Here is a 24,845-nt window from a genome sequence, read left to right as displayed (position 1 = left end):
TTTATGGCCCGGGCACCCTTTCCAGGTTACTTAACCTAACTCTTACTCTCTTCATCTGTAGAAAGCAGCTACCGATACTATCTTGACAGATTATTGAGAGAATAAATGGAATAGCACTGCATGTTATTCATTAAAAGGCAGCGACTATTAATAAAACACACAGAAAATGAAGCAGTGAGGGTAATAAGGTGGATCTCGCCTCTTAATTTTATCTATAATTAAACAACTTTAAGTTATAAAGTTGTTTTCTAGCCCAAAAAGTACCTAGAAGCGTATGTGATAAGAGCCCCTTTTCCAATGTAGCTATATTTTTAAAATAGAAATAAATGTATCTGGACTTAAAAATCTGATTTAGACTTTGTGATTTGGTATATGGTTATCACATCTCATAGTTAGAAGGGAAACCGATACAGTTACCCATCCAAAGCGCGGACTGCCTCTATAATATTTCTCATTCAATGGATTTGCAAAATGTTCTTTATGCACCTAAGATGTTCCAGACACTTTGCTGGGTCCTGACTTATAGAGTTCACATTCCAGTGGGAGAGAAAGACAAGCAAATGACTCCAGGTGGTGAGCTCTGTGAAGGGAAAGTACATTGGGCTCGAGGAACACATGGGAGGGTTAAGTACTGCTCGCCCAGGCTCCCCAGGGAAGTAAGAGTAAGCTGGGAAGCAAAGATTGGATTAGGCTAGGTAATGGGGAGTAAGGTGGAAATAAGTGTGCCAGGCAATAGGGTTTGAAAGGCTTCCATTTAGATTTGAATCCATCTGCAAAGTATTCTTTCAGAATGAGCAGGAAGTTCCTTCTTAAGAAAAATCTTTACTACTTATTGTAAAAGACACAGTATAATAGGTATATAGTAATGTAGAATATAAAATATAGTAGAATATAATAATGAGCATTATCTCTGCACCTTTATAATTAAGGGGAAACTTGCTTCTAAGCCCAGACTAATAAGGCACTGATCTGTCTCTAATAGGAGGCCAGGAAGCTTGAGAATTCTTGCCCATGATTACTAGCTTTGAGGTTGAGAAAAGAGAATGAAAAAATAAAATTATTATAATAACTCCAAGAGGCCCGCATATACATGTATCTCATCTCCCACCAACACTCTACCACCTAAAGAAACAGGTGATAAAAATCTTGTAATAATATCAGCATCGAATTTAAAAGAAAAAAATCATTATTCCAGTTGACCTAGAATGTATTCAGTTTGGAATCAAATAAGACCATCCTGTGAAAAATTTATTCTCCCGGGATTCACTTTACTATATATTAAGAGATATGGGGTGCCTGGCTGGCTCAGTCAGTACAGCATGAGACCCTAGATCTTGGGGTTGTGAGTTCAAGCTCTGCATTGGGTATAGAGATTACTTAAAAATAAAATCTTTAAAAAAAAGAAAGAGAGAGAAAATACTAAGTCATAAGAATAACAATACGCTGGTAATGGCATAGAAACAGACTAATATATCAATGGCATAGAATAGAGGGTTCAGAAACAGACCCATGAATATATCAAAACTTGACATAAGAGAAGGTACTACCAGAAATCAATAGGGAAAGAACAGGTGTGCAGCATACAATGTTGAGAAAATTGGGGTACCATGTATAGAAAAAAACAAAACACAAAATTAAGGTATCAGTGTGGGAGAAGATCATCGTTATATTTAAAACTTTTCATATCTAAATTACACAAGAAATTCTTGAAAAACAAAAAGGCTTTTTTTTTATGGAAAAATGAGCAAAGGATATTGGTTATGTATCTTGAGAGTATATATATATATATATATATATATATACACACACACACACACACACACACACATAAATATAGATAATGATTGAACAGATGCTAGACTATATACAGTCTACTGCAGTATATGTGATACATGCGAGGGACACAGTATGAGAGTACTTAGCAGAAGCCTAAAGTAAAAAATGCTACGTATTTGTAACTAGTAGATAAATAAGTCCTAGAGACCCAACACATAGTACAATGATTACAGATAACAAAACTATATGATAAACATTAAACTTGCTAAGTGATTGATCTAAATCGTTTTCGACATTAGAAGCAAATCATAATTATGTAAAGCAATAGAGGTGATAGTTAATGCTACAAGGGCAATCATATGGCCACAAAACTGTATCAAATCAATCCATTGTACATCTTAAACTTACACATGATGATGTATGTCAAATATATCTCAATTTAAAAAGTGGGGAGCAAGGGGCACCTCGGTGGCTCAGTGAGTTGAACGTCCAACTTCAGCTCAGGTCATGATCTCGTGGTTCATGGGTTTGAGCCCCGTGTCGGGCTCTGCGCTGACAGCTCAGAGCCCGGAGCCCGCTTCTGATTCTGTGTCTCCCTCTCTCTCTGCCCCTCCCCAGCTCACATTCTGTCTCTCTCTCTCTCTCAAAAATAAATAAACATTAAAAAGTGGGGAGCAAGATTGATAGATCTGAAAACATAAAGTTGAGTGGGGAAAGAAGAAACAGAAGGAGGGCTACAATACAATCCATATGTAAATTACAAATAGGTCCACACAAAAGCAACACTGCTTATTTTACAAGGATTTTTACATTTCATACACATCCAAGACACAACCGTGTCTGTATGGGAGAAAGGAATAGACAGTGGCTTTGTCTCAAACGATAGCGTGCCATTCGCTGTTTGCTATAATTGCTAATATAAATATTTCCTTTAAGTTAAAACATACCCCGTCACCTAGAAAGGCATGCTCGTGATAATGCTGCTTTTGAAAACTAAGATCTTTGGAAATCCTTTGGTTCTGGAACAACCTTCCCTGGAGCTCGGTTTTCTGTAACATAATACAGACTGCGAGTAAAGACATTCTAAGAGCACTGGGGCTTCCTAGAAGCCAAAACTTGCTGGCGGAGCAGGCAAATTTCGTGTGTGCAAGGCTTAGGGACCGCAAACCTCATGCTCCCCTAAAGCAATGAAGTGGCAAAAGGAAGTGGACAAATAGAGCGGAGTGATAAACTGGAAGGGAGAATAAAGTAGAGACTGGAAGCAGAGAGGAAGAAGAAAGCAGGAAGATGAGATCATTGAAAAGCAAGATAGTGGAATAGAGGAAGAAAAGAAAATTAAAGAGGAAGACAGAGGAGAAAGAGAAAATCACACATAAAGCTTTTATCTCCTGGAAGTAAACCAACAAGTTCCTTTTTCTAGAGTAGCGTTGTAATGACCTAAAGCCTATATATGTGAGGGTCAAAGTGATAAAAGTCATTCTTGGTACTATGCTACCAGCAGAACTGTCTTGCATTTTTATTTTTTTTTTAATGTTTATTTATTCTTGAGAGAGAGAGAGAGAGAGAGACAGAGCTCGAGTGGGGGTGGGGCGGAAAGAGAGCGAGACACAGAATCCGAAGCAGGCTCCAGGCTCTGAGCTGTCAGCACAGACCCTGACCCAGGGCTTGAATCCACAAACCTTGAGATCATGACCTGAGCCCAACTCAGACGCCCAACCGACTGAGCCACCCAGGTGTCCTGAGAAATGTCTTGCATTTTTTAAAAGGTGGCCACCATGCTTCCTGCCTTACCTGCCCCACTGAATAAATCCATTTCATCCCTTCTTGGCTGATTCTATACCCCCATCTCTCACGAATGATTTTTTTCTTTCAAGCCTAAAGGATGGAGAAACACTGGATTTCAGGGAACGAATTTTAGTTTCAACAAACTCTAGAACATCCTTTTATACCGTGATGGTATATATTTTATATAAGTAAACTCCACAAAAAATTTCAAATGAAGTTAATTCTAAAAAAGAAAAGAATGGTCAAGTGAATAACTATAAGGAAAGCATCTCACCTGTCACTGTCCCCTTCGATGAGGTTTAGGGTCTATAGAGTGAGAGTTCACGGAGCCACAATTAGAAGAGTGCTCTCCTATCCATTTTTACCTCCCTCCTCTCTGGTCATTCTTCAGTTCAATCCGCATCAGCCAGTTTAAGGACATGTTCGCATTCGATGGAATTGTAAATAAAACTATTGTCCCCCCCCCCCAAAAAAAATAGTTCTCTCCATTTTTAATATGTTCCCAAAAGATTTTACTCTTAGTGTTTTCCTCAAATTACAGTTCCCTCGTAAATTCTTTGTATTGAGACCTAATATTTACTATGAAAACTACAGTGCATGTTTCTTCATATTTTCTACTTTAAAACTTGTCCATACCAATCATGATGAAAGTTACTTGTCCTAAGTCAATGTACTCTGTGGCCCCGAAGAGAGCAAAGGTCTCAGTGAAGAGCCTTGGAAAGAACACTCCACAGGTTAAGGAAATGCTAGAAAATCAAGTGCCTAAGGGTTAAAAAACAACAACAAAACAACAACAAAAAACATCTGCAAGTCAAAATGCTCTTTGGGGAGGAGCGTTAATAACTGATGGCATTAATCTCTGCAAAGCAGAAAAAAGGAAACGAACCCTTCTCTCCCTTGCACGGTCACTATAATTTCTAAAACTGTACTTTATTCAATCTTGGAGTCTGACTTATTCATCTTATAATCCTAGTAAAAATTGCAAACAAACTGCCTCCTCTACTTCTAGTATGCCTTCTCGCTTTCATAGTTGTCTGTTGGTTATAGGGTACCGCGGGGAAAAGTCCGGATCCTGAGAACACCGTGGAGTACACATGCAAAGATGGACTTTTGTATGGGTTTTACTGAAAGGAAGAACACTACTGGGGCTACAGAGATCACAGTCTGTCCCCTGTATCTGGATCCCCTTTCTCACGTAAGTGGGATGAACAGCTAGCCATTTGGAAAACCAAAACATAAGGTCACCGTTGACTGGAAGTCAAGCTGAGTTTAAGTGATTAATCTGTTCTTGAGTCACTCGATCTTTACACTCTTCCAAGGACAGAAAAGCGTATGTTTGCCACAAGTCTCAGTGAAACACAATTATGGGCACAAATCTGATGCCAATCACCTTTGAGCTAACCTTCCTCATGTCCGTGCCTTCTATTGATTAGCTCACATACCACACTGGGTCCAGTCGTCTGTAGCTTCCATCAACAAATGATCCTTAAGTGATGGTGGATACAGCAAACCTGATGCCTTGACAGACTCTTTCTGCTATTGTCTACTTCAGACAAAGAACTGATTTTCTTTTTTTTTTTTTTTTGAGTTTTTTTTTTTTTAACGTTTATTTATTATTTTTGAGACACGGAGAGACAGAGCATGAACGCGGGAGGGGCAGAGAGAGAGGGAGACACAGAATCGGAAGCAGGCTCCAGGCTCTGAGCCATCAGCCCAGAGCCCAACGCGGGGCTCGAACTCACGGACCGCGAGATCGTGACCTGGCTGAAGTCGGACGCTTAACCAACTGCGCCACCCAGGCGCCCCAAGAACTGATTTTCAAAGCGGGTCATGCCCACATCTTGATCACTTCCATAGTCCACCTCTAGAGTTGCCCCATTTCATTTTTCTGCTATGTGTTATTTAAACGGGCCCCTATGGGGTGCCTGGGTGGCTCAGTGGGCTCAGCAATCCACATAGGCTCAGGTCATGATCTCACAGTTTGGGAGTCAGCATCGGGCTCTGTGCTGACAGCTCAGAGCCTGGAGCCTGCTTCCGATTCTGTGTCTCCCTCTCTCTCTGCCCCTCCGCTGCTCACACTCTGTCTCTCAAAAATAAATAAAATTAAAAAAAAATGTTTAGATGAGTCCACAATGGCCAAATGGAGAGCAAATTGAAACTGATACTTTGTCAATTAGTGTAGAAAATAAATGTTTTATGTGTATTGACTTCCTTAAAGAGGCGCTTTAAAAATCGAATTTTTCTGCTTAACTATCTCTAATGCCAAATCCACTAAATGATTGCTCAGTTTTGCTTGGGCTTAAGTAGAGTTTATAACTTTTTTATTTTAGAAACATATGTACTTGTATGACTAACATATTCACCTTACAGATGTGAAAAGTCATGGAGAATATTAACCCAAATATACCTCCTAAATTTTGATTCTCTACTTTATTCCGTATTTACTATGACACTCAAATTTTTCTTCTTAGGTTTAAATTATTAATAGAGAAAAGATGGAAAAGATGACCAAACTAAAATGTGTTCACTGATGAAATAAACTGTAATTAGTATTTTTTAAAAAAAGATTGGATCAAAGAATAGTCAGAGTCTCAAAAAAGATAAAGAAATGCGACAAGCGAGGATACGGGGACAGGAAAGTCCTACAAGATCTTCTTTAACTTCCGTGGAGGAACCCCTGGCCTCAAGCTTTAAAGACTGCCGGAAGCCCCAAAGTGCTCCCTCGGATCTTCTCTGAGGATCCAGCAAAGATTCAACAATTGTTATGCTGAATCTTTGTGTGCTAGGTGGGATTATTTATCAGGGATTTTGTTTTGTCTGGGATTTGAATGGCTCAGCCCCAGCTGTACATTTGGGGACAGACCCCGGCTTCAATCAACGGAGGGTTTGTAGCCATCCTTTCGGAAGCTTCCCTCCCCCTGCAGGGATGGAGTAATTAACAGACCATTAAGTCAATTCTGCTTTATTGAGGGGGACACTGTGCAGGTCATTTCTTGGAAAACTTTTGTTCTTGAAGGAAATTACAGGATTGTTTTATGTTTGGAACACAGCCTGGTGAACTCCGGAGTCGAGAGGCTGGCTTCTGTAGCTCGGGGACCCACGGAGACAGGAAGATAATGACTCTAATCCCATTAAAAAAAGATGTCTCCCAACCTCCCCCTCCTTTTACTTTTTCTTTTAAAAACCAGTGAAAAGAAAAACGATTTGCTCATTTGGTAATAACTAATGGAGACATGAATTACGGAGATGCCCCAGACTGAAGTTTATCTCAGTGTCAATAAATCTCTAAACAACTGCTAAGAAAATAAGTACTGCCACCATTGCTTCTTTTTATTTCCATATTAATCAAAGGCATCTGCTCCTGTCCTTTCTATCTGGGAGAGGGAATGCGCAGCGAGCATTCTAGCATCTGAAAAGGCCTCTAGGAGAACGTGGTTCGCAGCGCTCGTGTTTTGTGCGGCCAGGGGACTTTTTACCTCCGGGCTTAGGTGACCTGTCTTTTCTCGCAAGGCTCTGAGGGCCTTGAAGTGGGGGCCCTTCCGCATTTGAATGCGTTCTTTTCTTGCTTTTGTGCTCATCATTGTGCCCCTGATGCTTCTGGCACAGCCAAAGCACCCAGAAAGTGTTCATTGCTGAAGCGGAGGAAACTCCCCGGGATCCAGCGTCAAGGCTCACTTTGCTGGGGTGCGCTGGAGCGCTCTATGTTTACATGGGTTGGAACTGATGTGAATTTCCTCGTCCTTTCCCGGAACAGACAAGCGGGGTGAGGGTGGGGGCAGTTGAATAACCAGGAGGAGAGAAGAGTCGCCATGAAATGTGCTTGCTCCAACCTCTATCTCCTCGCGTGCGGTTCAGAATTCTGCCTTTGGCAAAGATGCTTTCCCGGGCACCGCAGCCCTGCAGAAAGCGGAGGGGGTCCCTCTCAGAACAGGGCTTCTGGAGTTTTCCAGGCCCCAGGGGAGATGAAGCGTCCTTGAGAGGCTCAGGCACTTGCATCTTGCATGTAAATTGCGGCGCCCCAGATCAGATCAGACCCTGGCTCCTGCACTCTCCGAGTTGTCCGGAGCAGACTGCGAGGGAAAGGCGGCCCGGTATCAAGTCAGGGCCAGACGAAACCCCAAAAACTTTCGGGAGCAGCTACTCGAAAGTTACCTCACAGAGCCTTAGGCCCTGTCTCCTCCCTGTCCTCCTGGGGAATGAGAACCCCAGCCACTCTGCTGCCACTTGAACCCCAGGACACCGCAGCAACGTCCAGGCCCCAGCTTTGAGTGCCCAGGTCTGCGTCTCCCCACCCCCTTCTCTGGGGCTTCAGCCCAGCAGCCCCGGCTCCTATTCCCTAGAGCCCACTACCCGGACGTATTGAACTTTCTCTCCCCAGCGCTGGCTGTGCGGATAGAGTCCACACTTCGGTGCAGGAGCCCGGGCAAGGCCGGAGTTTGGATCAGAAGCAGGGACTCGATGCCGGGGGCTGTGGCCCGGGTCCGCCGCGGAGAGCGGGGCGGCTGCTCCTCGGTGAGGTCCCCAGCGAGGAAAGGTGGCTGGTGTAGGCGCTACAGCCGGGGCCACCCGGGCAGACCCGGACCGCATCTCCTTAGCAAACTTTACAAACCGTCAGCGCGGGGCTGGGCTTGGGGGGCTCAGGGAACAGAAAGGGAAAAGCGCTCCTGCAGCTCTCGGTCCAAGTTTAGATTTGTTTGTTGTCACTGCTGCTGGTTTTTCTCCCTCCCAGTTTCCATAAATGCTTAGGTATTTCGAGACACTTGCAAGCGTTGGCGCCGTCTGGGTTGGGCCTAGCTCGGCGACGTCCCTCCCTCGTTTATCTGCCTTTTGTTACCTGTGCCCCCGGCTCCCTCAGCCTGCCAGAGTCGGAGGTCAGGGCGCGGGGACTGTCACTTCCCACGAGACGAGGCCCCAACCTGAACAAGCTGTAGTCTCGGCGCCGACCCCTTCTGCGTGAGGCCCCAGAACCTGATGCAAAGTTCCGGGACAGTTTCTGCAGCGCGGGGCCCTGACGCCGGCTGGGCTCGTGGCTCATCGCCACCCGGTGCAGGAGCGCGGAGGGAGGGGCCACGCGCCCAGCGGGTGGGTGGCACCGCGGGAGTCTGGCCCCGAGCGGGTCCCGAGGTCGCCACTGCTCTCGCCCTCTTCCCCGCGCCCTTCCCCGCACCCACCCTCGCTGGCCCCCTCGCAGCCCGGCGACCTCGCCTCCCCGGGAAGGGTTCACTGAAAACGGACACACCACTAAAAAGCGATGCCGTAGACCTGAACCTTCCGGTTTGGGCTCCTCCCAAACCCTGCTTGTCAGGGAAGTGGGTACAGGAGAGGCTCAGAAACTGCGAGGTGGAGAGGTAGGGACGCCCATTCTCCTGCGGGTTTGCGGAGAAGCAGGCGGAAGAAGAGGGTGCGTCTAGTTCACCTGCCGCCCCACCTCGGCCCACTTCTCTCCGAGGACGCTTCCAGCGCCCTTCTGCCGCGCGTCCTGCTCTAGCTGAGCTCCCCAAGCCTGGGCGGAGCGGGGCGAGCTAACCAGGAGCCGCCCACCTCCCCGGCGGCCTAGGTCGGCGCCTGGCCCCGACGTCCCCTCTTCACTACTCCCCTTTCCTGCTCCGGCCGAGAGCCGCGGGCGTGGGGTGGCCTCGGGCCTCGGGACAAGGGTCCGAGGGAGAGATGCAGGGACTGGGACCCTGCGAGCCAGGGACTAACTCCTGCAGCTCTGGGTACCTCCAGAGCCGGGGAGGGGTGAGGCTGAGCTTCTGCTGGGGCGCCCACGGGGTCGCCGAGGTTCCACCGGTGCCCAGGCCCCGAGGCCTGTCCCCAGCGCCCAAGGGCTGCAGAGAGGCGGGAGCGAGGCGGGGGGGGGGGGGGGGGGGGGGGCCGGTTGGGAGTCCACCCTTCAGACGGGAGGTGGGAGGACGAGAGTGGGGCCCAGAGTTCCCAGAAGAGACCTGGAGAGGCAGTTAAATCTTGTTGGCTGAGCGAGACGCTCAGAGAATCCGGGCTTTTGCAATTTCTGCTAAGGGTGTCAGTGGAGGCTATGAATCTTCGCTTGACCCAGCTACTTAGGGGGAAAAAAAAGTTTGAAGACACCCAAGTCCTCTTCCTGTAGGAGTTAGGAAACCTTGGGCCGCCTCCCCCAGCCCTTCCTGGAGATATAAACCCAAGGTCCCAGAACCTTGGGAAGGGAGCTGTGTTCCGTAGAAATAAAGTTCTACTGTACCCAGCTAAAGCTGGCATGCTTTCCCTTTCTAAATGTGACTTTCTCCCGCCCTTAAAGTTCGGCCACCTGCTTAAAGCCCCGCGAGGCTTTTATAGAGTGCAGGACTCCTCAAGCTATCACCGCCCACGAGGATTTCATTTCGCTGTTCTTTTAAATGCGAAGCAACGTTTATTCTGGAATGAAGGAATCCTTGTCGCGTTTCTAGATTGAATTAAAAACCGCCTTAGACTTCAGAACTTTCGAGAAAGCGGCAAATTTACAAGGGGGGGGGGGAAATCGGGTCAAGAACCTTTTTTCACCTTGGCGGACATATACTTTTGCTGTTGGCGTCAGTAATTCGAGAATTTAACCGGAATTGCAGGCAAGAGTCGCCTGCAAAGTCACATCCCCAAGCGGACCAGCTTGCTCAGGGACAAGACCTTTCCCTGGAGGCCAGTGGCTCATGTTTCTTCCCGAAGAATCAAGAAAATCCAAACAATCTGGCTCTCAAATCATTTTTCTCCGTGAGTTCCTGTCCTGTTCTTAAAGGCATCCTTCCTCCCAGTCTCTAGCCCAAAGGAGTTTTTGTAACAGAGGAGTTCAGCCTGGCTAGGGGAACTTCCCAACGTTGGAAGCAGTGTCTCCTTCCTGCTTCGGTTGGATAATTCAAGATAGGATTCCCTCGCCTGGTGGTTCCTTGAGTGTAGTTTCCCACGGAAATAGACCTTAACGGCTCTTTAAATTGACCACCGGATGTATCTAAAGGGATTGGACAGGCAGCACCACCTCAAAATTCACCATTCCCTGGTGTAAGGAGTGTGGCTTTTCTCCTTTAAGCTTCAGCTCTAGAGAAGGGGTGAAGCTCATCTCCAAGCCAGTGGTCAGCGCTGCTGTGGTCTTCCCCCAAGACCAGGCCTTTGGAAACGGGACTCCAAAGAAGCAAGTAGCTCAGGGGAAAGTCGTTTTCCTGATTGATGAAACTTCTCCCTCCCTCCCCTTTTTAAATAATAAGCTCACCCGGAAAGGCTGGAGGGCTGCCTTGTGTCGGTTTCAGATAAATCCTCAACAGCTCTTTCCTCACCCAGAGAAATGAATCACACTTGGGAAACAGACGATTATTCCCCCATTTGTCTGCTGAAAACCAGGGGAAATAAGCACCCTCCACTGGAGACCCTCACTTTGGTCTTTCTCCCTGGCAGTGGGGGAGCTTGAGGGGATGGGGGAGTTGGAGGAGACTGAGTTCAGTAGAACCAGGACCCACAGAGATGCCCTCCCAAGGGCAGGCAGTGGGGAGCCTAGGGAGGAAAGGGCAGAAAATTCCTAGATGTGCTCTCCCTGCTGGATCCTGGGGAGAGACAGCTCTGTTGCTCTGCGGTGAAAACCATCAGCTTCCCCTCTTGAAGAGGAGTTTAAGCCTCAACCAGCTGCCGGTGATGTGACATCTAAGCCAGAGACCAATTCCGAGGTGGTATATTTCAGTCAGGTTTCCATTTTTCCTTAGTGAGAAATACAGGTTTCTGCCATGGGAGTCATCATCACTAGGACTTGATTCCGTGTCCTGCACAAACAGACAAACAAAACCCTCTTGCTGGATTACTTTTGCTTGTACAAACTATTTGGAAGTGTTACAGAATTGGTGAGGGATGAAGAGAGAAAAGGAATTGGTTAAAATGACCCCTGTTTTAGCCATCATTTATGTAGAAGATGCCCAATGTTTTCATCTACTCAGACCTGCAATCCAACGGAGGAAAGAAGGGAGAATTACTGCTATAAATCTTCCAGATGCTAGGACTTCAGAAGTGGTTGGCCTCATCCTGAGCTCGCCCTACAAAGCGGCGTGGCCTTCCCTTTCTCTCCGGGGCCCACTGCCCAGGGGGCAGGGAGAAGTGTGGGTACTTGATTATTTTCTAGGACGCCCTCTTTGTGGACTTTTCAAACATACAGTGGATTTTAACCTGCTTATTTGTTTTTTTAAAGGCCACACGGCCACTCTAAAGTGAAAAGAACTTAACTTACCGCTTCGTTCCTGCCAGTTGTCAACACAGCGGTGCAGCCACTGCCTCTCATTTCCTGTCACTCTGGGTTTCCAGATTACTTTTTAAAAATCTCAATTGCTGAGTTTATGAGCGCCTGATTACTGCAGAGAAATAAGGAGCTCAAATATCCCAAGGCTACCAGTGTGGACAATGCTCCTAACTGAAAGACATCTGGTTGTAATAATTAACACCAATGTATCTGACCTTTTTACCTGTGAAAGACCAGAGAAAAGTCTTTGTATCGGCCCACCCACTCCAAATCTCTCACCCACTGCCAGGTACACCTCACTGGGTCCACGTATTCCTTACCCACTACCCCCATCTTCAAAAATCTTAGGCAAAGGCAAAGCCAGGATTTAAAGGTTCTTTTTTATTTGAAATCTCATCCAGAAACACTGGTTATTAATAAATATATCATAGTTATCAAGAATATATAAAAAATAAAGACAGGTATTGTCTTTGAGGCCCTAACAAAATATTTCAAGCAAATGTTCAGGAAAATAAAAACGGCACCCCTCCCCAAACCATGATAACTTTTCAAAGCTGATGATAGAGAGAGCCAACCCCGCATGCAGAATCGCTGAGCAAGGGGGGAGGGGGGATGGGGCAAGCTAGTAGACGGAGCCCAGGCTCTGGCAATAGCTGGCCCCTAGAACAGCCTTGGGATGGAGTTTGGGAATGGAGTTCAGAGGGGGTGGGGTGGGGGAAGAAGCACTTGTGCGTGAGTTTGGGTCTTTGCACTCTGCCCCCTTTTTTTCATTTCATACAACCACAGACAGATATATGGATACTTCGGAGAATTCACTAATAAATCCTTGTTACAAGGAAAATGGCATCATGGCCTGCACAACATGTTTCGAGAAGATTCATTTAGAAGCTTGCATGCATTCTTTTGACCTACACTGCGTCTTAAGGAAAACCCACATAAGAGATGTCATGCCCTGGACCGGGGTTGAGATTCAAAACTTGGGTCTTGATCTCTCTCTCTCTCTCTCTCTCTCTCTCAACGTCTCTAGAAAAACAACTGCGGAGAGATAGTGACAATCGTAATTGCATCCATCTCCAGGAAATATTTACATCTGTTTTTGCACAAAAGGGATGTTGTCTTTTCCAAGGTGAGAACACAGAGCCAGAGAAAGCCAACTCTAAAGTCCCTTCGCAAGTTTTTGACCACACCGATCCCGTCTTTACACAACAAATGCAGTTTTGACAAGAGCCTATGTAAGTGAGAAGCACTGGCGCGGCATGGGGAAAAGAAGCATGCATGCAAAACACACGAAGTCTGGTTCGAGTCCCCCTTCGTTACCACCTAGAAATTGCAGTTTGGTTTTGGTCCTTTCCCTCCGGGAGGTCAAGCGGAGTCTGAGATCTCCGACGGAGTGGGAGGCCGCGGGACCCCGCGCTCACCCTCCCGCCGGCCGAGCGAGTGCTCAGCCTCTCTCTCCCCTCCCGGCCCGACACCGCAGTCCCTCCCGCCTCTCTCCCCTCATCCTGGGCAGCTGCCGGGCCGTCCTCTGCTCACTTGAGCAAGTCCTTGGACTCGGCCGACAGCCGAGCCATGTTGGCGGTGGAGAGAGCGGAAAGGTGCGGCGGCGGCGGCATCTGGCAGATGGTGCAGGGGCAGGGCAGCCCGGCCCAGTGCTGGAAGCCGCTGCCCAGCTGCAGCGCGGGCGGCGTGGAGGGCGCCTTGAGCAGCGAGTGGGGAGGTCGAATAGTGCCGATGGCCGGCAGCGAGGCGGCGGACAGCGGCGACGAGCCGTTGCCGGACGAGAGCGCGCCGCCCAGGATGGGGTGCACGGGGTGCACCGCGTTGGCGGCGTGCGCGGGGTGGCCGGCCGAGTGGCCCACGGTCCCGCAGTGGAAGGCAGAGTGGTGGCCCCCGTAGATCTCGCCAACCAACCTCTTCATCTCCTCCAGGGAGCTGGTGAGCATGAGGATGTAGTTTCTGGCCAGCAGGAGAGTGGCGATCTTGGAGAGCTTGCGCACCGAGGGCCCGTGCGCGTAGGGCATGACCTCTCGAAGCCCGTCCATGGCGAGGTTTAGGTCGTGCATCCGCTTGCGCTCCCGACCGTTGATCTTCAGCCTCAACTGCTGTAGGTCCTGCTCCGACAGCTGCTTCTTGATTTTGTACTTGCTGCTCTCGCCGGTGGCCTTGGCGCCGGCCCGCGAGAGGCTTTCCCCGGGCATCTTCTGCACCATGTCGCCCTGCGTGGAGGAGACCGAGTTGAGACGGCTCTCCTGGTGGTGGTGGTGGCGGTGGTGGTGTTCCCTCAGATACATCTCATCCATGTCCGGCGATGAAGCTCTGCTGGAGACAGAGCTCGAATCAGAATTCATTTTATTACGGGGGATGCGGCCCTACCGCGGGGAGGCTTTAGGTGGGAAATTAAGGAAAATCTTGAAATTAAAAAAAAAAAATCTGCACAGCCCAGCGACCCACTTCTCAGTGGCAAGACTTGAGAAGAAAAGCTGAGGCACTGCCTTTCCCCGCCTCTCTCCCTCCCCACTCCCTTCTCTCCGGCTAGGCTGTTTCCTGGACAGCGGGTTGGTGTTTGCTGGGACTAACCTCACGCTGAAAAAGAGGGGCTTTTATAGAGCTGCGGCGGAGAAAAGAGACAAAAGGAACCCTCCTATCTATCCTGGGCTGGTTAGGACGACGTGCCGTCATTCAGGGCGGTGCGCTTTGCTGTCCCATTTTGCAAGGATTCCTATTCATATTCATTGTGGGGCCGCCCTGGGACACCTCTGCTCGGAACCGCTAGGAGCCCCAAGGCACAAAACCCTCTCTGATTGACACACTCACCGCTCCAGCTCGCTCTTTCCTGGATTTTTTTTTTAACTTCCCTCCCCCTCCTCCCCCCCCCCCCCAAATTTCCCTAACCAAATCACACCTAAGGAACCAACCGCCGGAAGGAAAGGGAGCCAGGCAGTAGTCCGGAGATTCCTCCGGGTTTCTAGAGAGAAACTGAAACATTCTCTTTTCTTCATAGCTACTCCCAAGTTTTGGGGAATGTGAGCAAAAGAAGTCCTAATGGAACGGTGTCAAGGCCAGAGATGCGGTTGGAGGGCAGGTTCCCCGCGCCACGGGGTGGGCGCGGGGGTGGAGGGAGAGGGGGACCTCGTGTCGCTGGGCACTGTCTGAACTGGTTGGTTATTAGGTCTCTTTTCCTAAACACTGATACGGTGTTCATTTTGTTTATTGAGCCCTTCTGGCCTAATTGCAATGGGACCTCCGTTTGTGGTGAAGGGCTTGCCCCGACACTGTTATAGGGATGGGTTTTCTTTTCTTTTCTCTTTTCTTTTTTCTTTTTCCTTTCCTTTCCTTTCCTTTCCTTTCCTTTCCTTTCCTTTCCTTTCTTTCTTTCTTTTTCTTTCTTTCTCTTTCTTTCTTTCTCTCTTTTCCCTCGTTTAAATAGATTACTGAAAGAATTTGCTTTGCACAATTCTCTAACTTCTTAGACCTGGACCTGAGGAAAACAAACAAACAACACCAAAAAAAAAAAAAAAACAAAAACAAAACCAAAAAAAACAAAAAACAAAAACCCAACCAAGGGGAGGGGAGGAAAAGTGGCGGAGTAGCCAGGGAGGGAGTTAGAGATAGGAAGGGTTCCCAAGAACTCCAGAGAGATTGTTCCTGCCGGGGCTACCCCGCAGCCCCCGGACCCTGGCGCTAACAGAAGCGGGTGGGGCAGTCCCGGTCGGAAGCTGGCGCGCAGAGGCGGGTAGCATCTGCAGCTCGGCGCCACTGGGCTGGGGCCGGTGGGTCCACGGGGTGGGGAAAGCCGGTGCTGAGGGTCGAATAAGAAACAACGTGTGTTTGTGTGGGCGCGCGTTCTGCAGGGAAAGGATTTGGAGAGCCCCGTAGGCGTGCGCGCGTGGGCACTGCGGGCCAGTGCTCGGTGGATTCTGGGGATAAAGAGGAAGGAGGCCTGGAGTTTGGAACCTTCGGTTCCAGGGCGGAGGTCGGCGCGATCTTTCTTCCCCCTTGCTGTGTTTTGTCAATGGGACTAGCTAAACAGTTGAGGGGCGGGAAAGCAGAAACCCTCGGGAGCCCGCGGGAGGCCTCTAGAAGAGCCTGGGCGCCGCCACGCTCTGGGCTCGGAGGAACCCAAGACAGGTGCCAGGTTGTAGTCGAGTGGATCCAAAGTGTGAAACCGAAACAATCCCGGAATCTCCGGCAGTCAGGGCCTCGGACTGCGCGGCGCAGTCAGGGCATATCTTAGGGACTAGCAAGGTAGAGGAGGCCTCACTTAGCCTCCACTTTGTGGACAAAGTGGAACGGCCAACAGAGAGGGTTGCATGCCTAGCCCGGGAGTCTGTAAGCTCTGCGAGGCTTTGCCTCTTTGGCAGTCTCGCCTCGAAAGCTGCGCTGGCAAGTACCAGTAGGCTGGGCAGACGCAACATTGGAGAGGATGCTTTTCTGCACTGAACTTCGCTTCTCTGTAAGAGAAGAAAATGGACGAGAGTCCCTCCTCAACGCCAGGCCCTTAGGGCCCTTGAAGACTGGACTCCTATCCTCCTACCGCCCCCACCTCCGTAGAAGGCAGATTTTTTAAAACGAAGAATCCAAATGGTTCGATTTGGAATGTGGAAAGGTTGATTGTCCAAACGCACTTCTAATATCCAAGCCAAAGAAATGTTTCTGAATTCACCAGACCCGTCCCTTTGAGCTCAGACAGCGACATCCACCGAACTGCTTATGAGAAAAAGGGTTCCAGAACATCAGCATATATTCGGACAGTCCTAGGTGATGGTGATGGTGGAGAGGCGTGGTCCAGACCGCCGCCCCCAGCGCTTCTCTGCTGCTCACGTCGGGCGGCGGGGGAGCCCTGGGAACCCCACACTGGAGGAAAAGACGTTTCCCAGCCTTTGGGCCAGTGCACAGGCCCGGCCCCCGCCGCCTCCTGAACCACCTTCCTGACCCTTGGGCATCGCCTCGGGCCTTTCTCTTGTCCAAACTGAGAATGCTGTAACTCAGTTTTTATTTCAGGAAGTAGCAAAGTCTAGTTGGAACGATTGATTACAAGTGAAGGAGTAGAAAAAGTTATGCTGCTAAAGGCTTTTTTAAAAAGCATTAAAAAAAAAAAACTTCCAATTTTCTCAGTGGGCAATATGAAACAAGGTATAAAATTTTCTCACGTTAATCGAGGTGGCAAGGAAAAAGGGAAGCTGGCCTTGAAATACAAACTGAAAACTCACTTTCGGACTGGAAAGACCAACACCAAGCTTCTGGGAGTCCGAACCAGAAGCCCCTCTTCCTCGGCGCCGCCTTTCCGCCGAGTGGGGGGACGCAGCCCCTGCGACCAGCTCAGACGGGAACTGCGCTAGGCTGGAAAGGGGCCCCGGGCCTCTGTCTACAGACCCCCTGCCCCTCTAGCGGGTTTATAGCTCCGGCAACGCGAAGGTAGATCTGCCTGACCTGGCAGAACTGCGTGTCCAGGCCGAGGGCCCTCGGCCACAGTCCAGGACGCCGCGCGCCCTCTCCTCCCCGCTTTCCCAAAAGGCTTCTACAGGTGAATGTGAAATGGTCCAAGGTCCAGGGCCCCAGTCCGGCAAGCACTTCTGGCGAGGCCTTACAGGGGCCCGGAGTCTCCTAGGGGAGGCTTGTTCCCTATTCCCTATATTCTGTAGGAATTAACATCAAGAGGAGGAAGAATGAATGAAGGAGCCACAACTTTGCTCTCCATAAAATGGGTTGATACTGAACGGGGCGCAAAAGGCAGAGGAGCCTCAACTGGCTGTGCAGGCGCTGTCCCCAAGAGTTTGCCTAGCGAGGTCGCTTTGGACTCTGAGGGTGAACCCGAAACCTGCGCCCAGCCCCGAGCAGGAGCAGTCGGGGAACTTAGAAGGGCGAGCTGCGCGAGTTCCTTCAGAGAACTGTCTCTGCCGGCGCTCACGCCGGGCGTGAGCAGGGGGCGGGGGAGTAAGGGAGCCGGCGCTGGGCGGAGGCTGCGGCAGCTCGGTGGGGCCGCGGCAGCCCAGAGGGGCCTCAGCCGGAGACGCGCCGTGACCTTGGCCCTGGCCAGGGGCCCTTTCAGAGGGCTGAAACAGCAAGAAGAGGGAGCCAGCGACCCGGCGGCGGCGCGGGGCCCCGCTCTCTCGGGCCGCACCCGGCGCCCTCGCAGCCTGGGGGCGCAGCGGGGGCGGCGCGGAGGCGGGGGCCGTTCTCCCGCAACAGGTGCTTCCGGAGGCCCGCGCGGGCCGCTTCCCGCCACTCAGTCTTGCTCCCGGCAGAGCCTGTGAGTACTTTGTACTACCCGAGGCGGCAGCGGGTGCGCGCGGGGACCCGGTCCGAAGAGCGGCGCAGCCTTCCCCTCGCACCCGGGGCGCACAGCCTCAGCTCTGCAGCTCCGGCTCCCGGGAACCGCGCCCTCCGGAGGCTTCCAGGCAATTCCTGTGCGCCCCCCCCCCTCCTCCGGCCCCCACCCCAGGTCTCCGGGGAGCATCTCTTACCCTAAGCCCGGTGGCGTGCCCACCGCTCCGCAGCTCCAGCCACCGAGCTCCTCTCCGGAAGCTGCCGGCTCTGCCCGAGGCCGCAGCGATTTGGGCTCCACGGCGAGCACCCCCCACTCCTCGTCGGAGTCCGGAGGCCGGTGGTCGCGCTGGCCGACCTGCCGGGAGGCCGCTGTGCGGAGCCGGTGGATCAGCAATGTCCAGGAGCTCCCGTCGCTCGCCCAGCCTCAAACTTGACCGGCGGAAACTTTGGCCGAGACCGAACGGCGGGAGGCTGCCCTGTGGGCCTCACCTTTTACCCCAGGCCCCCTTCCAAAACAAAAACGACAAAAGGGGAACCCCAAACATCCCTAAGGGTGTTCCGTCGTGGGCAACCAGGGGAATAGCCTAAACACCAGCTGAGCACGGAGGAAGTTCTCAAAAAGTAGTTTTGTATTTGAGTAAAACAATCACTTCACCACATTAGCAGTGGGGGCGGGTCATTGAAGCAGTTGAGTTGATCAAAGAAGCCCTTAGAGAATGAGAGAGAAAGAGAGAGAGAGAGAGACAGAGGGAACAGTTTTTATAAAAATTAACGTCAACAGAAATCTCAGGCAGGCAGGAATTCTCTCCTCTTGCAGCCGCGCGTCCCGGGTGCTGGAGTGTGGCGCGAGTACTGAACTCCGCGCCCTGCGGTTGGAGATGCCAAAATGGAAATCCCAACCATCAAGTAGATGCTAGAAGGGCCCGAGTGGGTGGATCTGGACAGACCGACTAAAGGTTTCAGTTTTCTGGGTCTCCCCATATTTTGCATCATATCTTGAACATTCACTGATCTGTCTAGCGTTTTCCCCCCGTCTTTTAAAAAAAAATCTGGCTTTCCTACAGGAAAAAGCGGACGTTGAAGGACAGCAGAATTTTATGAGGTGATAGTAACTGCTTTTTGCAACGTTGGGTGTGATGTTGGAGGAACTGAGGAAGTCCCAGAATAGCATAAAATGATGAAGTGCTAATTATGTGAGTGTATAGACGAGTGAATACGTTGGCAGAACTGGAAGTTCGATTTTAATGATGTGTAGGAGCAAGCCTGGCTAGCACTTACAGACTAATTCTCATTATTGAAAGGCTGCCTTAAGTCAAAGGAGGTAAGAACTTCTAGACTTCCTTTACAGGATTTCGCTCAGTCAGTGAGCATACTTCAGTACTCTTTCTTCTTTCCTTTCTGGTAACACCTGCTCAGTTGCCAAAACTCCTGAGTTTCCAACCCTGAGGGAAGCCTATAAATTGAAAGCATTCTTCCTCAAGATTGGAATGTTTAGGTTGATGTAAATATCACTGGTGATCAATCACATGGACTGATGAGTTCTATTCAGATTTGCATACTTAGACACACATTCTTGGCATGTGCCCTGACGTTTTGGATGTGTGGCTCTGTTCATCCCAATCCTTCAAGAAGCATTAAGTGGATGATGTATTAGTATCTTATTGTTATTAATTTAATTCTTTGTGACTTTATAGTTAGACACTGTATGCAGCTTGATATCTGACTATAAAATAGCACACAATACTAAATTCTGCTTTTGCAAGTTTTTGCATCATCTTCTTGGCATAGTCAGTTAGATAGTTACGTTCAACACATATTGCTGTATTCTTTGCTAAAGTGCTTATGGAATTTAGTTTTATTTTAGAGACAGAAGTTTGTTTTAGATATAAATATCTTATGTAGCATATGTGTTATTTTCATTTTGTGTTCAGTAACATTCAGGCTTATACACAAAGTGTGTAAATGAATGGATGCCACAAAGAGATCAGAATATAAGAACCTATGTATAGAGCAACAGAAGATTAAAAAGATGTTAATATTTACATCATCAGTTTCTTACACTGCTTTTTATTAAAGGTATTTATACACATATGTTCTGAAACTTACATGTGTATTTGTGTAAATACATTAAAATATTTATTTGAAGTCTTGGAGTCCTAAATAAAGAGAAATGTTATTTTTCCGATGCTAACCAAGACAAGGGGAAACATTACACACCTGTTCATAAATAGAGTTGGAGTTAATAAGTTATATTGACCCCGAACAAATACAGATTTATGCACATTATTTTGAGAAAATGATAATTGAGGTGTCTGCTACTGAATCTTGAGAAGTTAAAATGGCAGTTTTCAAAAATGAACATTCCCATGGCTGATTCATTTTATGCGGAACCTGTGGTCTGGACCAGACAGACTCTGCTTCATCACTTCTAAAAAGAAATGAAAATGTAACATATGCTCCTTTCTCATTATATTTTTCTATTTATGAGTATTTTTATTTTATTTGCGTAACAGACTGAATGTAAAAGTTTATAAAACCAAATTGTCACCATTTACAATATTGGCCGAATTTGTATCTTCATCTTTACATATATCATAATATAGAATAAAATTGGACCAATTATTCAGACAATTCAAACCTCAAATCTTGTTACTTTTTTTTTGGGGGGGGGTGGGAAGAAAAGAAACAGGCTGAAAGCAAATTATCACTCAAAATTTGTAGATATTTATCCTATAGTTTACTTGCAGATCAGTCGGAGTTTCCTGCTCAACAAATGAAATGATATTCTCTTTTTTTTTTGAAATGATAGTCTCAATAGTACTATCAGCACTTTAGTGAAAACATCAATTGTTAATTTTTACAACATAAAAAGATAATATAAATTAACATATTTTCATAACATGGCATTATTTAAGATACTGATGAAAGAAACTTGATAATCTTCTAAATTCACATTTTCCCCCCTAGTAAATTTTATTATTTCACAGCCTTTGTAATGAGACATAGCAGAATCCTGGACTACTTATGTTCACAGATGCAGTTCAATTAGATACTTCGGAACTTTGTTTTTACCCTATTTTATTACAGCAAGTCTCATGATAGGAGTAGACTGTGAGGAAAAAAAACAACTTTGTAATGGGGGCGGGGAGAAAGAGAAGGAGGTCATATAAAACACTGTGCACATGTCCTTAGATCACAATACATAATCCTGATTCTACCTTTGAGTGAATTTTATAGAGTTGTTTGTAGGAAAGCCCTCCTCAGATATATGTTTACTTTATATACTTAGGGAAATGTTACCGTTGATTGTAATATTTTAATAGAGAGCACGTCTGTGTCTGCTTTCTAAAGTCCGAGGAATAGCAAGCTTGCTGATCTCATATAGGTGCCCAGGGAGCCCCATGGCACGCTCCTCCAGGACTCATTCATCCTGCAATGTGTTGTTAAGCCTGAGATAAAGCTGTGGGAATGAGAACACTGAGTAATCCTTCGAGGATGGTGCTTCTAGGTACTGGAATGGATCAGAAACTGCTTTTAGAAGGAAAGTGGAAAACTGAGAACACAGACTGAAACCCTGCTAAGAAATAGAATTTTTAATAATTAGTACTATAGATACCCTAATGCTGTTGAACGGCGCTCCCGAAGAAGTTCTTTAGTTTTTCAACAAGGCAAAAAAATCTTTTAATTTTATTTGTTTAAAAAACCTTTTAGCTTTATATTGAGGACAACTCCAGTGTCCCAAGAGTTGCTCATAAATGCAATAATGCGTTTGCTTAAATAAGAGTACAAGAGTAGAAAGCATAGTTAGGAGAAGACATTTTTATTTTGTTGCATGTTATTTCTAAGCTGATTTAAAAATTCTTCCCAGAGTCAGTTTCCACCCTGCTCTGGGGAATGGTTTCATATGGCTTAATTGTAGAAAAACAAAAATGTGATCTGTATATACTTTTCAAGTACAGTTGCTATAATTGTCTCATCTCTTCATCTTTATCAAAGTTTTGCCTCCTATAAAAGTAAAGCTGTGGATAATAGCTCTTTGGCTCCCGTTAGATTTATTAATTGAAGTAATTACATTAAATGGAAAATAATGCCTTTGGGGAAAGTAATGCCAACAACAGACATCCCAGAGAAAAATACTGCTAAAAGATAATGTGTGGCAGGAAAGATGTGGGCCAAGAGTCTAGAACCAATTCAACTTAAGAGTTTTAAATAGCTGTAGAAACTAAAAAGTAAAGGGCATATGCAGCTTGGCATTGAAAAACTTTTTAAAGACAGGACTAGGATAACAAGGCAATAGCTCCTCTCAGTGTTTGTGGTGTCCTTCACATCCCTCTTTGCAAAAGCCACCAATAACAAAGGGAACAAGAATGCATGTCAACAAAGAACACAAATACATAAGGAATATTGTGTAACTTTCTTTAATAAATTGTCTTCTGGTCAAAGCTGGCAAATACCATGGGATTAGAGGAAAGATGAGCTCTTGGAGGGATATAAATTATTAATAATAATTAAAAAAAAATTCTTTTGGGGGCGCCTGGGTGGCTCAGTCAGTTAAGCCCCCGACTTCAGCTCAGGTCCAGTCAGTTAAGCCCCCGACTTCAGCTCAGGTCGTGATCTCTCAGTCTGTGAGTTTGAGCCCCGCATCGGGCTCTGTGTGCCTGAGCCTGGAGCCTGCTTCGGATTCTGTGTCTCCCTCTCTCTCTGCCCCTCCCCCATTCATGCTCTGTCTCTTTTTCTCAAAAATTTATCAACGTTAAAATTGTTTTTAATAAATAAAAATAAAAAACTCTATTGCTGTAAACATACGGATGCCACTTGCCCATCGATGAGAGTGCCTTTCTTAGGATATGAAGACTAGAGAGAAGGCAGGACCCAAGAAAGACTTCACAACCAAGCAAATTTCCTGGATAGGATTTGCTGCTTACCAGCTGTGCACGTTTATGTAAGTTTCTTACCATTTCTTTTTTCTTTTCTTTTCTTTTAAGTTTATTTATTTATTTCAGAGAGAGAGAGAGAGAGAGAGAGCACAAGTGGAGTAGGGGCAGAAGACAGAGGGAGAGAGAGAACTCCAAGTAGACTCTGCTGACACAGTGCAGAGCCCAACGTGGGGCTCAAACCCACGAACCCAGAGACCATGACCTGAGCTGAAATCAAGAGTCGGACACTCAACTGACTGAGCCACCCAGGTGCCCCGGTTTTTTCACATTTCTGAACTTTTGTTTTGTCACCTGCACGGTAAGAATGGTCATGATCATGACATATGCTTTTGTGAGAGTTAGCGTTTTGCAAACCTCTTAAAATCATGCAGTATTATGCTTTTGAAATAAGATTTTTTCACCCTGTCTTCTGTATATAAACATCCAAAAATATTTGTCCAGCTTTATTCTTCTATAAATATTATCTTGGTATTCTTTTAAAATTGTTTTATATCTATTCTCGCTATTAAGGCAGGACTCATTCTTCCCCATTGTCCCCACTCTCTGGCAAGTTGGGAATTCGTAATAAATATAAAGCATACCAAAGTACCTCTTAGAAATTGGAGCAGGTGCTTGGAGACTGTATAACTTTTAGAAATAAAATTAAGGTATAGAATTCATGGGTTATAGAAGGTAGTATAAAAAGTGCTCAGTTCCTCTAAAAAATATGGCTGGGAAGTGTCTGATTGTTGATTAGGTATAAAGAAAGACTTTTAGAAAAAACATGACTTAAAATTTGTTTTGTTTTTCTTTTATGGAAAGCCCTGCAAACCAATAGGCTTATTTGAAGTCTGGGTCCCAAACAAAAATTTTCAAGCTCAGTCTTGCTATTACTGTCTAATCACACATCAATCCTTGATATCTAGGCTCAGGGTGGGGAGTCTTTGGGCCTAGTAGACCAAGATCGGTCTCATATGGAGAGGCAGGGTTGTGGTATTTGCACATTCAGATTTGGAAACGTTGCCAAATTTTATTCTAAAAGACCTTCCAGTGATTGGCACTCAGTCAATCCTACTTTCATCTGGCCAGAGTTCTACCACTGATATCTTTGGGGGGGGGGGGGGGAGGGTGGAGTCACAGTGTATTTCTTTCTCATTCATTCATTCCCACATTTTTTGAGTGGTCCTATGTATCACTTCAATTAGAGGTTCTGAGGAAACAAAATCAAGGAAAACATAGCCTCCTGAATCTAGGTGCTAAAAAGACAAGGAAACCAATCATCTCCTGAAAGACAATATAAAGGTGACCTTGAGGTTTTGGTGATTAATATTGGTTATTTTAACAGATTGGGCACTTATTTTGGAGGTACAAGAACAGACCCGAAGGATCTTTTTGTCTTAGCCTGTTTCTCTCTGTACAGGACATTTATTTGGAAAGTGATCCCAGATAACAGGAGTGGGGGTGTGGGGACAGTAAAACAGAGAAGGAGAAAGGATCAGTACAAAAGGTGTTTTGTCAAGCTGATCACTGCTATGGACAACTGGGCCTTGACTTCTCTTGAGTCCTTCTTGTGAATAAATAGAATGCGTTCACCCAAGGGTGAAATGGAGAAGCATTTATCCATTGTTTCTAGCCTCTCCCCTCCCATTGGTGAGAGCTGTTCATGATTAAATACCTCCACAGTTCTGGGCCGCACACGTGGGAGTGACAAGGCAGTCCCCACAGGCACTCTCACGAAGCCCCAGACAGAAAGCAAGGGATGTGCAGTGCACCTGTGGCCTGCAAAAGCCGGACTGAAAAGATGGGCTGCGTATGTGAGAAGTAGAATACAGGAAAAGTCTGCTGATTCCCAAATGGAGGAAAGTGATGAGTAAGTGACA

At 47.2% G+C, this 24,845-nt stretch overlaps 1 protein-coding gene across 1 annotated transcript; it reads right to left on the bottom strand.

Annotated features, from left to right (window-relative positions):
- Positions 1-12,265: 12,265 nt before the first annotated feature.
- On the bottom strand, positions 12,266-14,130 carry OLIG3 (oligodendrocyte transcription factor 3). The gene has a single exon (XM_027056343.2). It carries the CDS (start codon positions 14,128-14,130, stop codon positions 13,312-13,314), a length of 819 nt encoding a protein of 272 aa, XP_026912144.1. The 3' UTR covers positions 12,266-13,311.
- Between the last annotated feature and the right edge of the window lie 10,715 nt (positions 14,131-24,845).

The sequence above is a fragment of the Acinonyx jubatus genome, chromosome B2, assembly GCF_027475565.1.
Source record: "Acinonyx jubatus isolate Ajub_Pintada_27869175 chromosome B2, VMU_Ajub_asm_v1.0, whole genome shotgun sequence".
NCBI classification, from domain to species: Eukaryota; Metazoa; Chordata; class Mammalia; order Carnivora; family Felidae; genus Acinonyx; species Acinonyx jubatus.
Note: the sequence above shows the minus strand (reverse complement) of the source record. Positions and strands in the feature narration are given on the sequence as shown.